The sequence below is a fragment of the Sphaeramia orbicularis genome, chromosome 8 (assembly GCF_902148855.1).
Source record: "Sphaeramia orbicularis chromosome 8, fSphaOr1.1, whole genome shotgun sequence".
Lineage (NCBI taxonomy): Eukaryota > Metazoa > Chordata > Actinopteri > Kurtiformes > Apogonidae > Sphaeramia > Sphaeramia orbicularis.
In genome coordinates this window covers 26866324-26886919 of record NC_043964.1, presented here as the reverse complement: position 1 = coordinate 26886919, position 20596 = coordinate 26866324, and the positions used below count along the sequence as shown (strand labels likewise).

Genomic DNA, 20596 nt, shown 5'->3' with positions numbered 1-20596 from the left:
GTGATTTGATCCCTGCTCTGATCATAGACCGAGCAAACCCATAAATTGAGCGTAAAATCAGATTTAATATATCATAACATAACCAACTACTTACTGTACACAATAAAAGCACAAGGTTATAAACTGTTAAGAGCAGTTTTATTTTGAAAGCCTCCACCGGAAGTATGTGTTGTATAAATGTTAGCTTGGGCCACTGAATCTGGTCAGCTGGATGGTTAGTTTACAGCTAGTTAGCGAACTGTTGGAGCTCTGTCATCGCATGGCAGAGCGGGTTTCATCGGTATTTTGGTTCACGGACTTGCCTGCTTTTGTTTATCTGGGACACGGCTCATGTTATCCCGGTGGCCACGGTGGTTTACGTTTATTCAACCCGCTAGCTAGCCCGTTGACAGCCGGAGCGTCCTGCTAGCATAGCGGCTAAGTGAACTGAAGTAAGGTGAGCACAGGTTGGCTTCAAAACACGACACGGGGTCATATTTAGCACTTTTTACAGATGTTAAAACTCACCTTAATTGCTAATTATCTACACTGACAGGGACCATATTAACAAGCGAGTCTCTCCATGCTAGTTAGCTCAAAATGACAGCATTTATACACCATAAGCCTTAAATGAAACTATCACTACTGTGGAATCAGCGTTTAGCCATTTATATAAACATGTGCCTACACTGTAATTTAACTGCAATTTTTCTAATGTTAAAATCCAGTCCAGATGCCACACATGTAATGATTTATCATTGTAACTTCATCTTTAACCCTGTTAAACCTAAACATTACCTAAACAACCAAAATCATCTACTTAGCTAAAATGTTTAATAACTTGTGAACCACTGCTCTTATCAATACATGTAAATAATTGGTGTAAAATGCAGTTTATCATGTTTTCATGGTCATCAGATATGACCCATTTGGAAGATCAGAGGCTCCGTTGTGAACGTGGAAACACTGTCATTTTCTACAACATTGATTCACCAGTCAAACCAGTGGAGTTTGATAAATGACAGTGTATGGATGTGTTTGTTCTATATTCAGTTATTATATTAGTTAAAGTGATACATGTAGCATGAAGTCACATTCTCTTGGGTTGTTTATAACAGGCTTTAATATCCCTCAAATTTACTCAGAGCATTTATGAACATCTACAAGATCTGTAAATTAAGTATAGTAAAATGCTTTATTGTCACCGATAAATGCAAACTGCAGAGGACATTATATGGTAAATCAGTTATGACACTTTACATGTAGTGAGAAATTCATACAGAAGTGCCACAAAATAGTGTGCATATAGTAGGATGGGGTGAATGGTTTTCCCTGTGGGAATAATACAGTGAGTTAACCTTAATTTTAGACATACCTCTAGGTCTTAGATATCAACAGACTGAGAAGATCGAGCACCAAAACCGTACTAAAATTTAAAAAAAAAAGGAAACAGAGATCTGACCCTAGTCATTTAAATGAATAAAATGAAGGTACGGTAATTGTTGCAGCTTGACATATACTAGGCAAGGCAAGGCAGCTTTATTTATATAGCACATTTCATGTACAAGACAATTCAAAGTGCTTTACATAAAACATTAAAAGCATTACAGCAGAAGGCATGAGAAAAACAAACAAAAATCAGATAAATAGGTAAAACTGATAAACAGATAAAAGAGATGAGCAGATAAAACAGATAAAAACTTTTAGCTTAAAAGGAATAGTGCAGATCTGAACTGATGAATAAAAACTCTATTCAAATAATACTAATAACACTGCTAGAAAGAGTGGGTCATTTGTTGCTCCCTCAGTCACTACAACCAACCTACTCAGCAATGATTCATAGAGAACAAATGTTAAGTGTGTGCTTGTGTTAAAAATATATCTCTAGTATTTTGATGACCATGATAATAATAAACTGTCAATTATTGTGACCTGTGAATGCAGTTCTTCAGCGCTGTGTGTTAGATTAGACATTTTCAGCAGAGCTTTTGTACTGCTTTGCTTCTTCTACTGTGTATTTAGTAATCCACTGCTAATCCATGTAGACAACTCTGGTTTCAGCTGTCTGTCTGTTGTGTTTTCAGGTGAGGACTAGTTACACCAGCCATGGCAGGTGGAATTACAGAGACCGGGGAGCCCTACTCCGCTTTTGTGAGTATTTGTCAAGACACTTGTTGTGGCTTTTTAGTCATTTGTGGTCAACAACACAACCCTCAATTCATAAACAGGGGCAGAAAGTCACTAAGCTCTTTTATTCAAATACTGCATACTACTTTTAGTCATACTTGAAGTACATAGGTTAAGCGAGTAGTTCAATTTTTGGCATCTTTATGCTTTTTTTGTTTCATACTTTTTTTATTTGTTTGTGATAAACTGAAGGACAAAGTGCAGCAATCCTAATCCATTTTAAGTAAAATATAAATGTAAATTATCTTTTTGTTTTTTTAATTTATTCTTTATTTAACCAGGTAAGTTAGTTGAGAACAGATTCTCATTTTCAATAACGATCTGGCCACGTAGAGATGAACAACCAGTCACTTTCACTTTCACACCTATGGGCGATTCAGATTAAACAGTTAACCTACTAGTGCTTTGTATTCACTGGAAAATGCACTTTCACAAAGCCAGTTGTTCTGAGCTCATGAAAAGTTAGCTTTTTAGAGATGCATGATTCTCAGAGGACAGATGATGATCTAGAATGTGACTCATCGCTGTAGATTAAACACAGATTTTAAACTCCTTTAAAATTGCCAACTTCACTGGTGTACAGTAGTAAAATGAAACAGAACATCAAATATAAGAGTAAAACACTGACACAGACCATTTTTCTTTGACTTTTCCCACTTAAACTTCATTTTGCTGACAAGACATATTTTACTGAACGGTTTAAATGCAGACCTTTAGTTGTAGTTCAGTGCCTTTAGTACTTTGACCTCAGTAAAACAACACTCATGTTATAAGGCTATGAAGCTGTGGTATACTGTATACATTTACATTCTCCTGAGGATCTTTGGTAAAAAATTTGTGCTTCTTCTAATATGACTTTATGTTTCAAACAGTGTCAGTGCAGAAACATAACCCTGCTGAGCATATCAGGCAGTAAGTGGAGATGATGCTCATGAAAGTGCAGTGAGAATTAAAGAGGAAGCTCCCCTGCTTCCACATCCTCTTTATTTCGAGCCTCTTTATGGTCTGTACTCATATCAGCCCCACACTTTGCCGACATCAGCATGACTTGGCCACAAAGCGTTAAGTTCTGCGAGTTGAGTGTTTTCCTTCCAGGCAGCTGAAGCTTTGAATCATTAAAGCTCTGTGTTATCTGATAGGACGGAGTGCTGTCCAATTAGTCCAGCTGTCTTATGTGACAATACGTTGATTCATTTACACCGGAGTCTGATCCCTAACGGTCTGATTAGAGAGAAAAACCAGGTACTTGAATGTAACCTGTGTGACCCCGAGATTTCTCATTTAACAAATCAATGATCAAATATAAAATAGAATCAGTTGTTTAGAGTTAATTTAGGTCAGATGAATGAAAGGTGAACACATACGATAACGCTACAGAACATGCACAAATATCCACTACACAATAAGACACATTTTCAAAACCCCACATAAAATAATGGAATGAATTTTAGACATTTTAAGAACCAACTCCATCAAACTGCTGCTAAGTTCTAATGGACTTTCATTATTCTCTACCAATCTAATCAAATGACCTTTTTCAGAGCCTCTTGTACAAACATACAAACTGTAGTGGACAAAAGTTTTCTGACACCCTTAAAATTTTACACAATGTCAATTATTATCATGAAATATTTGTGAAAAAATCTTTTTTGTGTTTCAAAAGGTGTGGCTGCATGAGATACTATCAAATGCAAATGATTTTTATGTTTATTGTTAACAAGAAAAAATAACTAAACTCTTGACAGTTTCAACATGTCATGTCCTGGATGAATTTCATTATCTGTTGAAACATCCAGTTTTGACCTTGATGGAACTGATCACTGCAGAAGGGAGCATGTGGGTTTGGAGAACGGAACATATAGTTGGCAGAGTTCAATGACTCTTAAAGGGGTCGTATTTTGCTAAACCCACTTTTATTAGTCTTTGGTACATTTATTTGTGTATTTGGACCCTAATAGTTCAAAAAGTTTGAATTTGAACCCTCCAGGTGCTGCAAGGCTATCTTTATATTCATTTTTGCAAAATTCTAGTGGATTTCTACAACCCGTTTTAATTCCTTCTTAATTTGTTACGTCTATAACAAGTTACGTCACGGCATTTGCTCATATAAGGTCAAGACTTCCAACAAACATTTCGCCGAGTACTCCATAATTGTTTGTCAGAAGCAGCGGTTGTTGTCCATACTGAAAGTATGTCCAAACTTCGGAATCAAACCTGCGACCCTTCAGTCACAAGCAGCTTCTCCAACCTTCTAGGCCACGGCTGCCCCCCAAATCTATTTATTCTGTCTTAGTTTGAAGTAATTTAGAGATTGCAAACCGTAATGACTTCATAATTTATTGATGCTCTGTTTAAACACAGGCTCATTCATCATGTATATTGGGTCATTAATGCAATTACACAGTTTTCACACACATTTCACAGTTTTACACAGTTACATGCATATCCTGAATGTGACATGGCAGCTCAGGAAATGAGAGATAAGCTAGTTTACATAAGAAAAGGAGAAGGCTGCCGCATGAGACCTAATGTGTGAATCTGCAAAGACAATCTAAAGAATCACTATAAACAGACTTAAATATATAACAAACATTAAACCTACGAAAGACCCATGATGGAGAACTATCCAGAAAATACTGTATTAATAATATAGTGACTGTGTTTGCAAGAAAAAAGAAATGTAAAACTGCAAAAAAATCACCTGACACTTTTTACTTGATATTCATAATACGTCAAGTCAATCTTATTACTGTTTTCCCCAGCTGTGTCAGAAGAATATGATTTTTTTTTTTTTAAGGAATCACTCATCATTACTCAACTAAAACTTTTCATAGAACTGTTTCAAACATATGGCAGAGTCTAGAGTTAATGTGAATGTGTGAAAATGAACCTGTGGTCTTCGATGCAGGTGGGGCTGGTGTACATGTTCAACCTGATCGTAGGAACAGGAGCTCTGACGATGCCCAAAGCCTTCGCCATGGCCGGTTGGGTGGTCAGCATCACACTCATCTCCTTTTTAGGATTTATGAGGTGAGTTACTTCTGGTTCAGGTAAAATCTCAGACAGTTTGAAGCTAATGATAGATGCTTTTCACACTATGTCAAAACTGGGTCACAGTGCAAATTCTGCCAAATCCATATTTTAGAACAGGGGTGTCCAACATACAGCCTGTGGGCCAAAACCAGCCTGCCAAAGGGTCCAATCCGGCTGGGGGATGAATTTGGGAAATACAAAAATCACACTGAAGATATTAACAATCAGGGATGTTAAACTAATTTTAGTTCAGGGGCCACATACAGACCAATATGATCTCAAGTGGGTCAGACCAGTAAAATACTATCATAATAACTGAAATAATGACAACCACACATTTTTCTCTTTGTTTTAGTGTGAAGTAAAATTGCTTAAAAATATTTACATTTCACAGAAAATGTGAATAACCAGAACAAATATGAACAACCTGAAGTGTCGTAAGAGAAGTGCAACTTGACCAATATTCTACCTTTTACTAAATGTTCTGTGTATTTTTAGATCCACTGTGATCTGTAAGTTGTAATTTACATGTGTAAATGATAAACTGAGGTATAATGGTAATATTGCACTTATTTTTCCTTAAGAAATTTGACAGGATAGTTTGTAAATGTAAACATTCTCATGATGTAATTTAACTTTTCACCGTTGCTTTACTGAGATCATATTGGTCTGTATGTGGCCCCTGAACTAAGATGAGTTTGACGCCCATGATTTAGAATAACCAGATGACACATTTAAAAGACAGGACAGTAAAAGTATTATTTTGGAGGGGATTCCTACAGATGCTCTGCCCTTCCAAACAGATCCCATAGTCTTTTCTGTTACATTCAACAATAAAAGTGCTAAGTAAAAATGCACTGCTGTTAGCAGACTGGTTTGAGGGGAGGCTTCTGTAAACACATAGCGGGAAAGAACACAAAGCTGCACAATCACCAGCATTGCTACATATTCACCCACAGAGAGGTGATGTCTGGACTCCCAAATCAGATCTGTAAGAATTGTTTAACAATGATTAAAAAACTCCAAACCCTGACATAATCTCATTTATAACACTAACACAACAGATTCCAATTCTTCCAAACAGGTAGAATCTCTTTGTGTTTGCCCAAACCATTATCCCATGATTAGATTCTTTACATACTATTTATTGGAGCGCTTCATTTAGTGTACATGTGAACAGTTAAATCCAGGGTTCCCGCAGGGTCTTAAAACGTCTTAAAAGTCTTGAATATGCAAATCTTTATCTTTAAAACGTATTAAATTTGATATGGTAGGTTAAGTTATGTTGCCATAAACTTGTTCACTATGTTGTGTTTAAATGTGTCTGGGAAATGTCCAAGCTGCAAAGAAAGTAATATTATTCTACTTAGTTCCATCTGTTCCAACCCAACAATATATATTGAAATTAGGAACCAGTTATCGCTAACTTTGCAGCCCCCGGTGAGATGTGACTCAGAACAATGGGAATCAAGGCGTTGGGGTAAATTAATACATTTTGCTAAATTCTAGGAGTCACAAGTTTTTGCCAGTATGGCTGTGAAATAAGCTATATATTATGTTCTAAGTAGTCTTAACAAGGCCTTGAACAGTCTTAAATTTAGCCAGTGTAGTAAAAAAAAAAACTACTTGCTGTTTATTTATTGTTTATTTTATTTTTCTGCTTGTTTTTACCTCTAGATAAGTTGTGTTGCGATTGCAGAGACAGAAACAGACTTCAAAAACAATTCATTTTCTTCTCATCTGTGCGTCTTAAAATGTCATGTTAATGTAAGAATTCAGCAAATGCATAGCTTATGGACAAAAAAATTGGTTGAAATCTGTGAATCCAGTTCATTTCTCCCATTGGATTGAATTGGACAGGATCTGCTGAGTTTCTCCAGTCATATAGCATGTAGTTTTAGTAGAGAATGACTACTGTTTAATTGTGTTTTATCTTCAGCTTATTTAGCCATAAAACAACTGATTGAAATGATAAATTATCCCTAACATTCCACAACAGATTTAACTTTTTGTCCATATTACCCAGCACTAAGTAGAATGTAGAACAACCTGTTACTGACAAACTGAAATATGACCTGTGTTAGTTTCATGCAGATGCTTTCATACAGCTGAATGAAAACAATTACCACAATGATGCTAATTATTTGCAGTTAATTCTAATTATTGCAGTCAGGTGATTATGTAATAACTGACAGGCCTGTAGATCTTTGAACATGATGATTCATGTCGATTCATGCTGATGAAGATCACAGTGTGTATGTGTGTGTGTTGTTTTTTGTTTTTTTGTTTTTTTTTAGATGTGTCTCTTTTAGTGTTAAGATGGGAACATTTCTGGTCAGTTTGGCATGATCATAACCATAAAAATGTTTCTGTCTTCGGTGTAATTATACCTTGTACAGTTGTATAATCAGAAAAGGGTAGAATTTGTCAGTCTAGATTTTAGAGATTTTATTTTAATCTGATCACAGAATTTGCATAAATATTTTTATATTAGTTTAAGTGTAAGTTTGGGTTAAAACACAAATTTCAGAATTAATACATCTTCATTGATCCTTCCTAACTAAAATTGCAGTATTAGTAACTCATGATTGTATTGTATTGTTTATACCCCTTGATTTAACCTTGAAAGACTCATTGACGGTAAAAATGCATTTTACAAGATAAGCAGCAGCAGCAAAGTTAATCTGGTTACAGACAGGGAGACAACCAAACATACTCTATATGTACACAGATAAGAAATACAACAAAAGTATGATATGATCTGTGCAAAGAGAGTAGTATGATATTAAATTAATTTAGTAAAACATGTGTAGCCAAAACTTTCTGCCTCAATGTCAGTAAAAATGCTTTTAAAAGTATTTAGGAAGAGCAAATCCTTAAGTTTCAGGTTATTTTGTAACTGTTAAGGAACAATTTTTATCTTTATCTTAATGATTCCCTCCATGTTGTACTGTACAAAAATTTGTTGTTTATTTTGTTGTAAATAAAATGGGTAACTTCCTGGGTATTTATTAATATTCAGTTTTTTTACTGTCAGCAGCAAAGTTTCAGAATCTACCTGCATGTTTCCACTCTTTTCTCTGCTGTGCTAAAACGATGATTAAACATATCTAAATGCTGTGATCACTTGTGTTTGCTCCTACAGCTACATGACGACCACGTTCGTGATCGAGGCGATGGCGGCGGCCAACGCTCAGCTGCGATGGAAGAGGAGGGAGCAGGAGGAGGTGAGAATCAGCTCAGTCTGGCTCTGAGGAAACGTCCGTAACGGTAGATAGAAGCATGAGTCACATAAACCAAATATTAAAGATGTCGAGTGTAAACACAACACTGTTTACACCCAGCAGGAGGAAAACTGGAACTAATGTCAGTGTAAATGTCTTTCCAAGCTGATTCTGGCATCCACAGGCAGGATTTTACAGCTAAAAATAACAACCATAGTCATATTTTAATATTCATGTCAAATTAACTTCTCAGTCAGTGAGTGTGTTTTGTAATTATTTAAATTGTTTTCTTTGTTTATGGTGGTATAGATGCACCATGCCTCATAAACTCACACAAACACACTCAGCTTCGGTGGAAATTTTACATCGAGAACAAAAAACACCAGCTGTTCAGTAGTTGACACAGCACCTCCAAGGATTTTAATGTTAAAGTGAAATTTTACTGGAAATCTTACTGAAATTTTACACCCATCTGTGCAGTTTTTATTGTAATTGCGAACTGTCAAGTCGAGAGAGTAACATTTATTGGGATAAACGATGAGGTGTAAAGTGCCAGAGCAAAATCTAAGAAATATGGCCCATTCTGAGGTGTTTTGAAGGGAGAAGGGAGAAGTTCTCATGAGTTTTCTGCAACATTGCCAGCCTTAAAAGAAGCAATTTGATAATTTAGTCCTATGATATTAATCTGTTGTATTTCAGCTGTCACAGTGATAAGAAAAAGGCAACTGATGAAGAAGGAGCCAGACAATAATAACTCTTAGGGGTCTAGTTGTTTCCTGTAGAGAAAATGTCAGTGAGATTGGTGTCCTACACCATCAGAAGGCTTTTAGATGAGAGAAGTGTGACAGGAAGTGGTGGAAAGCTCTGACATGGCTGACGGAGCAGCAGCATCGATCATGACATTTATTAATTTTGGTTCCAACGAAGTGCATAAATACAGATATTACAGTTGCATCTGCTGCCACTTGTCCATAAGAACCCCACTGTGGCAGAAGCAGTCAGCGTCACCCTGTATGTAATCACAGAAGGGAGTCCTTATTCATTTTTATGTTGACTAAAACGAGAGACTGTGGGCTTGAAAATGCCTCCCGGTACAGAAACCATCTCTAAGGAGTTATGAGCCCGAGGACAAAAATCCGCCTCAAACGCTCGGCCTTGATTCATGGATGCTGTGATGCTCGCTGCCTTCGCCTCCTGCATAATGGAACACAACAGAGAGAGGAAACTGGGACTGATGAAAGCTTCTTATTTCTCCTGCTTGAGCCAAGAATGCCAATGAAAGCTGCTTTCCATCATGTATCTTTGCAAAGATCCCACAGAAGTCTATTAGGAAGAAGGAATGTCTTTACATCAGTTTGTATGGAACTCAGACCCTCTGCTGCAGGAGGAAATGAAGCATGTAGCCGATTATCTGGAATTAATTTATGTAAAAATTGGAAAAACTTAGCATTTCATCTGCAGACAGGTAACCAATTAGCTGTGACTGCCCTCTGCTGGACTGTTAGAACAAATGCAACTGGAGTGAATAAGTTTGTGCATAGATTTTTTTTTAGGCTTTGAGTTGTTTTCAGAGCTTGGATTTGTTCACTCTCACTGCAGTAAAAATGCAGAATGACTTCTTCCACTTCAATCAGAGTCTTGTGTACATCTGTTCCTCTTTTGTTCTCTGGGTCTTCATGGAAAAAACACATTTTCTAAGAGCCTTAAACAGTGGGGGTGATGTTGTATCATAGTGTAGTTAACCAAGAAAAGTGGTAGAAAAACCACAGAAGAGGAAGAATGAACTGTAGTTTTTAGTTCTGTCTGTGTTGTCATGGTGACGCTACATGACACTTGTCGTAATATACACATTCTACGTCCAAGTAACAAGAACAACATGAGATAAAAGCTCAAGTTATGTTGTTCAGAAAACAACACAACTCGAACAACAACCCCTTAAATGGACAAATATCTAAAAAAAAACTAACAGTCTTAGACCAGCGTATGTCAGGAATAATTTAATAAAACAATAGATGAATGAGACAAACTTTGCAGCGCTAAGCTAACACTAAGCAGATCCATCAGTTCAAGTATTATTTCTCTACTATTAACCACTTATCTTTGCTGTTTTCTGATCAGAACATGGTTTACATGTTAATACGAAAGCTATCTGCTAATCCATTGTTTTGTGTTACATTGAAATAATTCCAACTGGGAACAAATGGCCCAGGATTTAACAGGATAAACGTTCTTGTTCTGTACCAAACCAGAGCTTCACCATATTGATTCTGTGCTGTTTTAAACTGTACAAAGGGACATAGTGAAATAATCACTAAATATGCAGTCGCTCTTACTTTGGCATACCTTATTTATTTACATGATGGAGCATCATAACAAAAAAGCCCACAGTTGACCCCTCACCAATTTGATGTTGAAAATACTTCATGTCTCACTTTATTATTAACCTGTTGAACTCATCATCTTAGTCAAAGTAGTAGTAAATCAAACTGACTATAAAAAGTGCTAAAAGGGGCTTATTTGGGCTATTTTTGTTTTTAAAGTCAATATTCCTACTTTTAGAAGCCTAAGATTATCCTTTGGCCTATATCAGTACCAACTTCTAGTGATACTGTTTCTGAAATGTCCTACTGGTGCTGAATTGCCCACATTGTACATCTAGTAACCAGTTACCAAATTGTAATTCATGGATGTCAAACTCATTTTAGTTCAGAGCCCACATGCAGCCCAAATATGATCTCAAGTAGGCTAGAGCAGTCAAATATTATCATAAAAACCTTTAAATAAAGACAACACCAAATTTTTCTCTTTGTTTTAGTGAAAAAAAAGTCAGATTAAAGTATGAAAATGTTTACATTTTACAAAATATGCTTAATAAATGGGAAAGACCTGAACAACCATGAACAACCTGGAATTTCTTTAGTAAAATAAGTGCAATTTTAACAATATTTTGCCTCAGTTTATCATTTACACGTGTATTACAATGTACAGATCACAGTGGATCTACAAATACACAAAATATTTAGTAACAGGTATCTGGAAATGAAAAATATAGGATTTAACTTTATGATCAAACAACTTGTCAAGACTCAGTGACACCCATGACTGTTAATGTCTTCTCTGTAACCTTTGCATTTCACAAATTCACCCCATAGGCCGGATTGGACCCTTGGGTGGGCTGCTTTTGGCTCACAGGCGCATGTTCGATACCCCTGTTGTCACTGTTTAGGCCTTAAGTGTCTTTTTCTTCAGTCGTACAATATTACTCATCCCTAAAATATGTTTCTCAAGCCAATTGAAGGTGTGTGAACATCAAAGTGTTAAAGAATCCAAATCATTCCAGTCATTTTTTTTATTTTTTGAGCTCTTAGTTTCTGTCTCAAAATGTAGCTTGTTATACATCTGCATCAGCCATGATCTAAGTTCTGTGAAAAGTGATAGTGTCCTATCAGTTGTATCGGTATGTTCACTATGTGATTGTGATGAAGATGTTGATACTTCTGAGGTCAGGTTGTGTTTCAGTAAATGGCCTCTTGGTCCTTTTCTTTCCTACCTGTAATCCTGTGTGGTCGTACACATCTCCTGATCTGTATCCTGGTGGTTTGTTCTGTTCCTGTCACTCTTCATCTCCTCTCCGTCCCTCGACTCCAGCGTTGCATTAATGCAGCCGGCGACGCTCAGAGTCGGCGATCGCTGACGGCTAATTGACAGTAATCTGCACAGAGTTTGTGAAATGATTAAAAAGCCACATGTGGGCTGGTGATTGGTGTGAGCCGTGAGGTCGTCCCAGCTGTTGATGGTAATTTCCAGATGTTGTCTTCCCCTGCGTCACATCCACAGCAGACAAACACTGTGTTAATAGCTTGTAAACCGAATGCTGTTTGTGTTTGGGGATTTACGAAATCCGAGGTTTACACACTCGTGTTCTCTCTGCAGATCGATGACAGCGACTCCACCTCCGAGTACTCCGATGATGACGTCATGGTCCGGGGTCGGTCGGAGCCGGAGACCAAACCCATCCTGTCTGTCCGTGAGTATCACTGTCTGCTCCACAGATTTTTATTGTAGCTGTTAGTGTGACAACTGACGCCAAGCAGGAGGTTTAGACTATGTTACAGGCAGGTAGATGAATAGATCCTCCTGAAAAGATCATTTAGATGACCCTCGTTTCCAATCTGTCAGCACTTTGCCCACTGTAAGAATAAAGGATTTTTATTTGTCAATATATATTTAACATGTGGATATGCAACACATGCTGACACTGACCCTCTGTATTTAACCCATCACCAGCTGAAAATGCAGAAACACAGCACACACTGCAAACTAGGAGCAGTTGGCTGCTGTGTCAGGCACCTGGGGAGCAAATAGGGGTTAAATGCCTTGCTTAAGGGTACATCAGCCAACAGTTGTACTTGTAAACCACTACATCTCAAAGATTTCAACATCATGACCAGTCAACAGTATGATAAACTGACATTTTTCTGCAGGATTATGGAGCATGAAGCAGAATTATTTTGCAGATGACGTGAATAGCTTTATTTGTCAATAATTAATCAATCTAGGGTAATTGCAGTGGTGTGTAAAAAATATAATATATGCTAAAAAAAGTCTTAGTTAAACCTATTGATATAATGGAGAGATAGGACATTTATTCTCATATAATTGTTTATTCTGAAAGTTGTTTTTCTCAATGTGCAGCACCTAAACATACTCAGCAAAGGTTTTTTTCTAATCATAATTTGTTAAAATTAAACAATTTTACATTTTTACCTCCACCAAGGAGGTTATGTTTTTGCCAGCATTGGTTTGTCTGTCTTTCTGTCCGTGTGCAAGATAACTCAAAAATTTACGGACGGATTTGGGTGAAAATTTCAGGAAATGTTGATACTGGCACAAGGAATGAATGATGAAATTTTGGTGGTGATCGGGGAGGCTTATGTTTAGTGTTTGCATAGTATGTTAGTATAATTGCAAAGGCTAGTATTATGATTGCAATTTAGTCAATTGTGCAGCTATGCAACAGACAAAACAATCTGGTAAAATTAAACAGGTAGACATAGACACGGACACAAAGATATTAATACTGAAAATGTTTGTCGGCTAAATAGTTGTTTAACATGAAAAAATTATTTTACTTTGTTTTTTTGGACTAAATACCTTGAACAAATGGCACCTAAACCATTTAACATGAACTAATAATTAAATATATGTCATTAACGAATACCTTTATTGCATGAACAAAAGAATAAAATGCTTAAATAATACATGTCATTAAAAAGGTAATTGAAGTATTTTCTATTTTATTGTTATCATGTTTGCCCAAGGTGTCTTACCAAGATAGAACATGTCTCCTCAGTGTGTTTTATGTTTTAGCACTTCTGATCTCTTTCTTGATACTATTCTTATAATCAAACTGCTCTTTGACCTTTAACAACTTCCACTTCCTGCAGCGCTTATGTCTGATGGACTCTTTATGTTTCCGCAGAGAGATCAGGAGGTCACGTTGATCATTTCGACATCGTGGAGCGGGTCGAGATGGGTCAGATGGCCTCCATGTTCTTCAACAAAGGTAATATCCTCATGGCCTGCAGCTCCTCCTCCCACAGCACATTATTCACTTAATTACAGACACTGCCATCATTAGCCACGTGTAACGTTTATGGAAGGCTGTGTGGGATAATTTGGTGGATTTTTTTATGCCTTATCACAAAGAAAGACTGCTGGCACTCTAATTGAATGTAATTATATTTGGATAAATTGCCTTTGGTTGTAATTACCTGTTTGAGACCCATCAAGGTTGTTAATGTCCCTGCTGTGCATGTGCGTGGGTGAGGGAACAACCTGGACTGGAGGCTCAAACCTGACTGATCTGGGGCTGATGAAACCTCAGCACAAAGTCACCGTCAGTGACTGAATACTTGTACTCACACATTGTACTTCAGCACACATCTGAAGCTCAAGACTAGAGTATTTCCATTTTCTGCAGCTTTATACTTTTACTCCACTTCATCTTAGGGGCTGATGTTCTTTTTAATCCACTACATCTCTTTTGACAGTTTTAGTTACTTTCCAGGTGAAGGTTTTACTCAGTGATGATACACCAACCTTTTGAAAAACACACTGTTAAAGATTAAACCAGTGGTTTTCCTGGCTTTTTGTCTGAACATCTTACATAGAGTAATGTGTATTTGCTCACTTTTCAACAGCTAGCTTTTCATTCTTAACTTATCACGTTTAGTTTGATTAAATGTGTAAATCTCCAACATGTCAACAAAAATCCCAGATAGAAAGACAAACCTCTTCTGGTTTCATGTTGTATTTTCACCAGAAAAAAAAAAAGGCCATTACTAAAACATTACTGAAACACATAGTCCTGGGATCGAAGGGCACCAAGCAAAGTATCTTGAAGTTGTAATACTGCTCATGGCCACTAGATGCTGCTCCAAGAGGCCCTGACTCCTATAGACTTACACTGAACGATGCCGTGAATGAGATTACATCACTTGGACATTTTTGTTACATCTGTAAGTTTAGCTGGGATACAGTGTAATGACACGCAGTACACCTTTCAGAACCTGAGTTACAAAGTGTTTTACAAGAGAAGACCACAGAGCATCCACAGTGAACGTAACACACACATTTTTAGCTGTGTTTTTATACACTTGAAGGTGTTTTCTGTTCCGCTGGCTGGTTACAGAAAAGGAAACAGACAGTCTCCTTGGGTGTTTAGTCTTATGGTATACAAACCTGAGCTGGGACATAAGTGTGAAGAGCTGGAGTCTAGATTGTTCATTGTCTTATAGATAAGGAGGATTTCACCTTTCATCCTGATATAGATTTAGAATTGACTTAAGTGATATTAGAATCCAGGTGATATTAGAGCAACAAGAAGACCTGGTGCTGCAAAGTTTTGTATTAATTGTATCTTGGCTACGACAGAACAGGTGGGAGTTGGAGGAGTCTTAACAGTAGAATACAGAGGTGTGGACTATGGTTACAGTTGCTATTTTGAGACATTTTGTAGGTGAAAGTAGCAAGACTGAATATGTGAGCTGATATGTTTATTGAATTTAAGATTACAGTGCAGGAAATTTACAGGAAAAGGTGATACACATAAAATTCACCATTCTACCTCTACTCCCAACCTTGATGCTGATGTAGAGTTAGTATTATATATAGTAGGAGTTTGTCAGATATTTCTAATGTGGAACTGAGACTTAGATCAAATCTGTGTGCAACCACTGTATTTGTTGCAACCCCACATATATTATACCTTTTATGAAAATGAATATAAAGTCCACTTTCAGTTGCTCCATCAGTTACAGGATGCTCTAAAACTGGTGCTTCACTTCTTCATTCATATAGATCCAAACATTCACTTGTTAATAACTAATGATCTACTTATTCTATCAATACATGTATATAATTGAGGTAAAATGCAGTCTGTTATCTTTTCATGGTCATCAGATATGACCCATTTGGACGTTTAGGGGCTCCATAGTGTACATGGTAACACTGTCATCTTCTATAGGATTGATTCACCAGTAAAACCCATGGAGTTTGAGAAATGACAGTGGATGGAAACACTTGTATTTATGTTCAGTTAATGATATATTTTGGTGTAAAAGTCATATTTTTCCTTTTTTTCTATTTTTGATCTAATAACCTTTGAATTTACTCTTAGCCCTTATGAACATCTATATGACCAGTAAATGAAATATAGGAAAATACGTACTTTACATGGAAAAAGGCAAAATGCAGAGGATAGTAATAAATGGTGGTAGATCACATGGGAAAGACAAAAAAATCATTTGGAAGTTGTAACAAAAAGTACTTGTGGGTTAAGATCAGATGGAAACATATTTCAGAAGTGCCAAACCAGTCCTTTAGCTTCACTACTTTAACTACATTTTGCTGGTAATACTTGGCTAGTTTTATTCAAATAGGATTTTTCTTACATAACATTTAATTGTAATGTAGTGTCTGTACATTGCTCTGGTATCTGACATGAATACGAGTTCTATCAGTGCTTGCTCAGCATCACTTTCACCTTGGATGCAGCTTTTTGTTCCTCTCACATTGGTTCACTGTCGCGGCCCCGGCCTCCCTCTTGGTCGTCTCGTCTTCTTGCATTACGGTGAGCTCCTTGTCTTAACCACATGCGGGTGACTCAATGGTCTGCAGCGTCCCGGTTGTCGCAAGAATAAAGGAACAACAAAAGGTCAAAGCTCTGACAACATCATCTGCACTGACATGTCCTGTCCTTTCATATCTGGACACTAGGTGGAGCACTCGGCACACTCGCCTTCAGTCGCGTTCACACCCACACGTGTGAACACGCTCATGCATGCCATCGTACAGCTCGTGCTGTTAAAGCTGCTGGTCCCTCCTCCTCCTCCTCCTCCTTCTCCTCCTCTTTCTCCTCCTCCTCCTCTTGTCACTCAGCTCCACTGTCCTGCCCGTTAGAGATGGAGCTTTGAAAAAACTTGCCACCGACCTTTCCCACCACGAAGCCCACTGCGCAGGTGAGACACGTGCAGGTATCGATTGGTAATAAGGAAATGAGTTTTCTCTCCTGTTCTCGCTCTCCCCATGCTGTGGGAACGCTGCCCAGTGACTCTAATCAGAAATGAATTAGAGAGGCACGAGTCCCAGCACATGCACGAGGAGGGGGGGAATGCAGCCCCTTCATCTGTCCTGACAATGGCGGACGTATTACCCATGAGCCTCCTCTTCATCAGCGAACACGATTATTCTCTTATTATTAAGAACTCCAAAAGCAGCACAGGCATTTTTCACTTTTTGTGATATTTTAATGACCTGATGATAATGGGATTAATCACCAAAGCAATTAAAGTTGCAGCTGTGTTTATTGTAGATGGAGAGATTTTTTTTTTCCACTTACCTCCAGCGCTGTGAAATAGAGCCACAGTTCTACCAATACTGGAGGCTGATCGATTTTTCCAAGGTAAAAATAATGTGAATCAGGAAAAAAATTCTAGCAGGTTAATCAACTGAAAGCATCTCCATCCCTTCTTAGATACAAAATGACAGGGTTCACCTAATTTAATCCTTTAACAGTTTTTTTAAACTCAGTTTGAGGTGTTCTCTTTTATTGTTTTTTTTTTTTTTTTTTTTTTTTTTTTTATACAGCTTTTATGTTTTTTACTGTTTTGCTTTATTTTTCACACTGGACCCTGACATTAGTATATCATGGTCATTCTCATCATCTTCACCTTTGTTGACCTGAAAATGACTTCTCTCACTAAAAACAACGTATAAGTCTAGTGAAAGTTGATATGCTTCCCTTTCACACTTTCAGCATTAATTAACTTCTGGTCTTGTGTTCCATCGCATTTTGCTGAATGACAGACAAACACAGTGACCAGGAGCATTCCCTGCTATGTCTGATGGACCTGATACTAGGCGCTGGTTAAAACAAGTTACCATACGCTTAACAGACTGGATAATAGTCACATGAACTAATTAATGACAGTCTAATACCGCGTTTCCACTACGTGGAACCGGCTTGACTCAACTCGACCTTTTTGTTTCCATTGTGTAAAAGAACCTGGAATCTGGTACCCGGTGCTACTTTCCTAGTACTTGCTCTGCTGAGGTTCCAAAGTGGGTGAAAAGATACTAAAATGTGATGTGTAAACACTGCAGACCACTGATTGGTCAGAGAGTTGTCATTGCGTCATCAATGTGCGACACGCAATTCCAAAAAAAACTGATTCGGAAGTTTACAGTAAATATACCGATAGGCTAATCCATGATACCCAGCCCACAGCCCACAAAACGACACCGTGGTTGGTCGAGGAGGTTCAGAAATTTCTGCCCTTGGTGACCGATGAAAAGATTCAGCTTGAGCTTGACGGGGCAATACGCAGTGAGCGAGTTTATCAGCAACTCTCTGAGCAGACTGCCTGAAGTTACTGAAGTTATGCACAGCGTTGCTATGACGTCCAGGTACTCTAAAGTCGGTAGTATCCTGTAATGGAAACGGTCTCCTGGAATAGTACCTGCTACCCAAGTTGAATTGAGTCGAGCTGGTTCTGCGTAGTGGAAATGTGGCATAAGGCAGCCCATTTGGAGCAGCATCTAGTGGCAGTCAGTGGAATTACACTTTGAGAGAATTCATACTGGCTTCATTTGGGAGACTTCACCCAGTAATAAGTTAATCACACTGAAGTTTCTACTCATGACCTCATTTGGATAAATTCCATGTTTTCTAATCTCAGATATGTAGATTATTTTATTGATGCTGCTTTTGATCAGTTATTCCACCCACCATAAAAAATAAAATAAAATAAAAAAAAAGTCATGAAATTAATAACAATGTTACAGCAACTCAGCAATGAATCTGGAATATTGGGTTGAATTAACAACAGTAGTCTACATTATATATTTGATTGTTATTTGTCAAGCAGGTGTCTCTCCCTTCTCATTAGAAGGACTATGTATTCTATAGAAATGACTGAATCCAAACCAGTTGCTGGGAATGATCCTAAATTTCAGAGGATTAGGAGTGTGAGGAATCAGATGTTGACATCCAGTAGCGAGTGGTCTGTTGTTCTTGGAAAGCGCAGTGAAACCGCTGTCTGGACCAACAGGATGGGAATTTTTGGCTCATCTTTTATGTGTTTTGACTGATTTAAAGACCTGAAAGGTAAATAACATGAGTGCACACGTCCATCACAGTCCATTAAAGTTACAGGACATTAAATGGTTTGAACACTGCCTCCCTGCTTGTCACACATTATAAACCATAGGAGTGAATCAACTCTTTGTTTCTGTCCTGCACCTTTGCAAGCAATTAAAAAGCATCTGTCCTGCTGAGGAGGAGGCACTCTTAGAGGGCATTCGACTTCCTCCTGGGCTGAAATTGACGTAGCAGCGGCGAGGCGGGCTTGGAATAAGGCCATGGGTATCGTATCAGGCTGACCTGCCGCCTCTGACAGGAATGTTGATGGAGGCGGGTTTATCTGCACCACTGTGGAAAGCTGCTCCTCTAACCTTCACATTGATGATTTGAAAGTTGATTAGAAGACGACTTTGGCTAAAGTCACAAAGAGAGGGAGACTATCAGAGGCCTGTCCTTGCATCAGCATCTTGTCTCAGCTTTTCTTGCCTCTGTGATGTGACGTGGCGGTTAACATGGCGACTGTGCAAACAGCAGGATTGTTTCTTCAACGTGAGCCGTCCTTCCCCTGACATACGGCGGACCGTGGCAGCGAATACTAATTTACTCAGCTGTAACTGGGGCGTCTGTCTTTAATGAGAGCCAAACATGAGCACATCCATTTTTAATACTTCACTGACTTTTACTTAAATGTCATACTTGTGTGTTGAGAGCAGCACCAAAATGAACAGCCACCACAAGTGCCTGAGCTGCTGAGAAGATAAATGGATCGGCGCAGTCATTTCCTATACGCCGCTGCGACTATAGTTTTCCGTGTCTGCGTCTTTGTAAAAGATGCACTTTAATTTCAGTGGCTATGTTACAGTGGCTAACTGTGATTAACCCAACAGATCGATATCGCAGGTTGAGTCCAGGAAGGAGCCTCGCTGTGTGAAAGCTTAATTTGTTTCTGAAAGGAAGTGAGGCTGTTTTGTTGTGACTGTATATGTTTCCTAATGGTGGGACACACCTCGAAGGGCACAACAGAAAATAATAGACTGAAGTTTTACATTTCTGGGTTTAAGGATTATTCACAGTAGGAAAAAACAACCTTACACTGCCATGATAAAGTGAAAGATGTGCACATACGAGATTTTAAACACTTAAGATACTGTCGCTTATTGCTTTTATCACATGTACATAACTTGTTTTTATGTGTCTGACTTTTCAAACAACATTAACACTAACATGGTGACAATACAATACTCAAAATAACCTCCCTCCATGAGACTGCCCTTCTGGAACTCTTTTTTTTTTTTTTTAAATTATACAGGAGTTTAATGCACTAATGTTGTGTCACAGTGCAATGCTGTGTTGTGAAATTTGCATAATATACACCCGTATTATATTTTTAAATATATTTCTAGTCATCATTATACTCCTGACCCAGGAAAGCAAAAGTTTGAGCTTTTTTTTTTACATTAAACAATTGCCTTTTTTTTTTTGTTTTGTTTTGTTTTACAAGTAGAGCTGTAAAACTCTCATCCCCTAC

At 37.8% G+C, this 20596-nt stretch overlaps 1 protein-coding gene across 1 annotated transcript in view; it reads left to right on the top strand.

Annotated features, from left to right (window-relative positions):
- Positions 1-195: 195 nt before the first annotated feature.
- The window catches only part of tmem104 (transmembrane protein 104), an 84560-nt gene continuing 64159 nt past the window's right edge, over positions 196-20596 (top strand). The window contains exons 1-6 of the mRNA XM_030142099.1: positions 196-436; positions 2064-2130; positions 5075-5196; positions 8345-8426; positions 12357-12450; positions 13906-13989. Coding sequence (XP_029997959.1) covers positions 2086-2130; positions 5075-5196; positions 8345-8426; positions 12357-12450; positions 13906-13989 — 427 coding nt within the window. The 5' untranslated portion in view covers positions 196-436; positions 2064-2085. The remainder of the gene's footprint in view (positions 437-2063; positions 2131-5074; positions 5197-8344; positions 8427-12356; positions 12451-13905; positions 13990-20596) is intronic.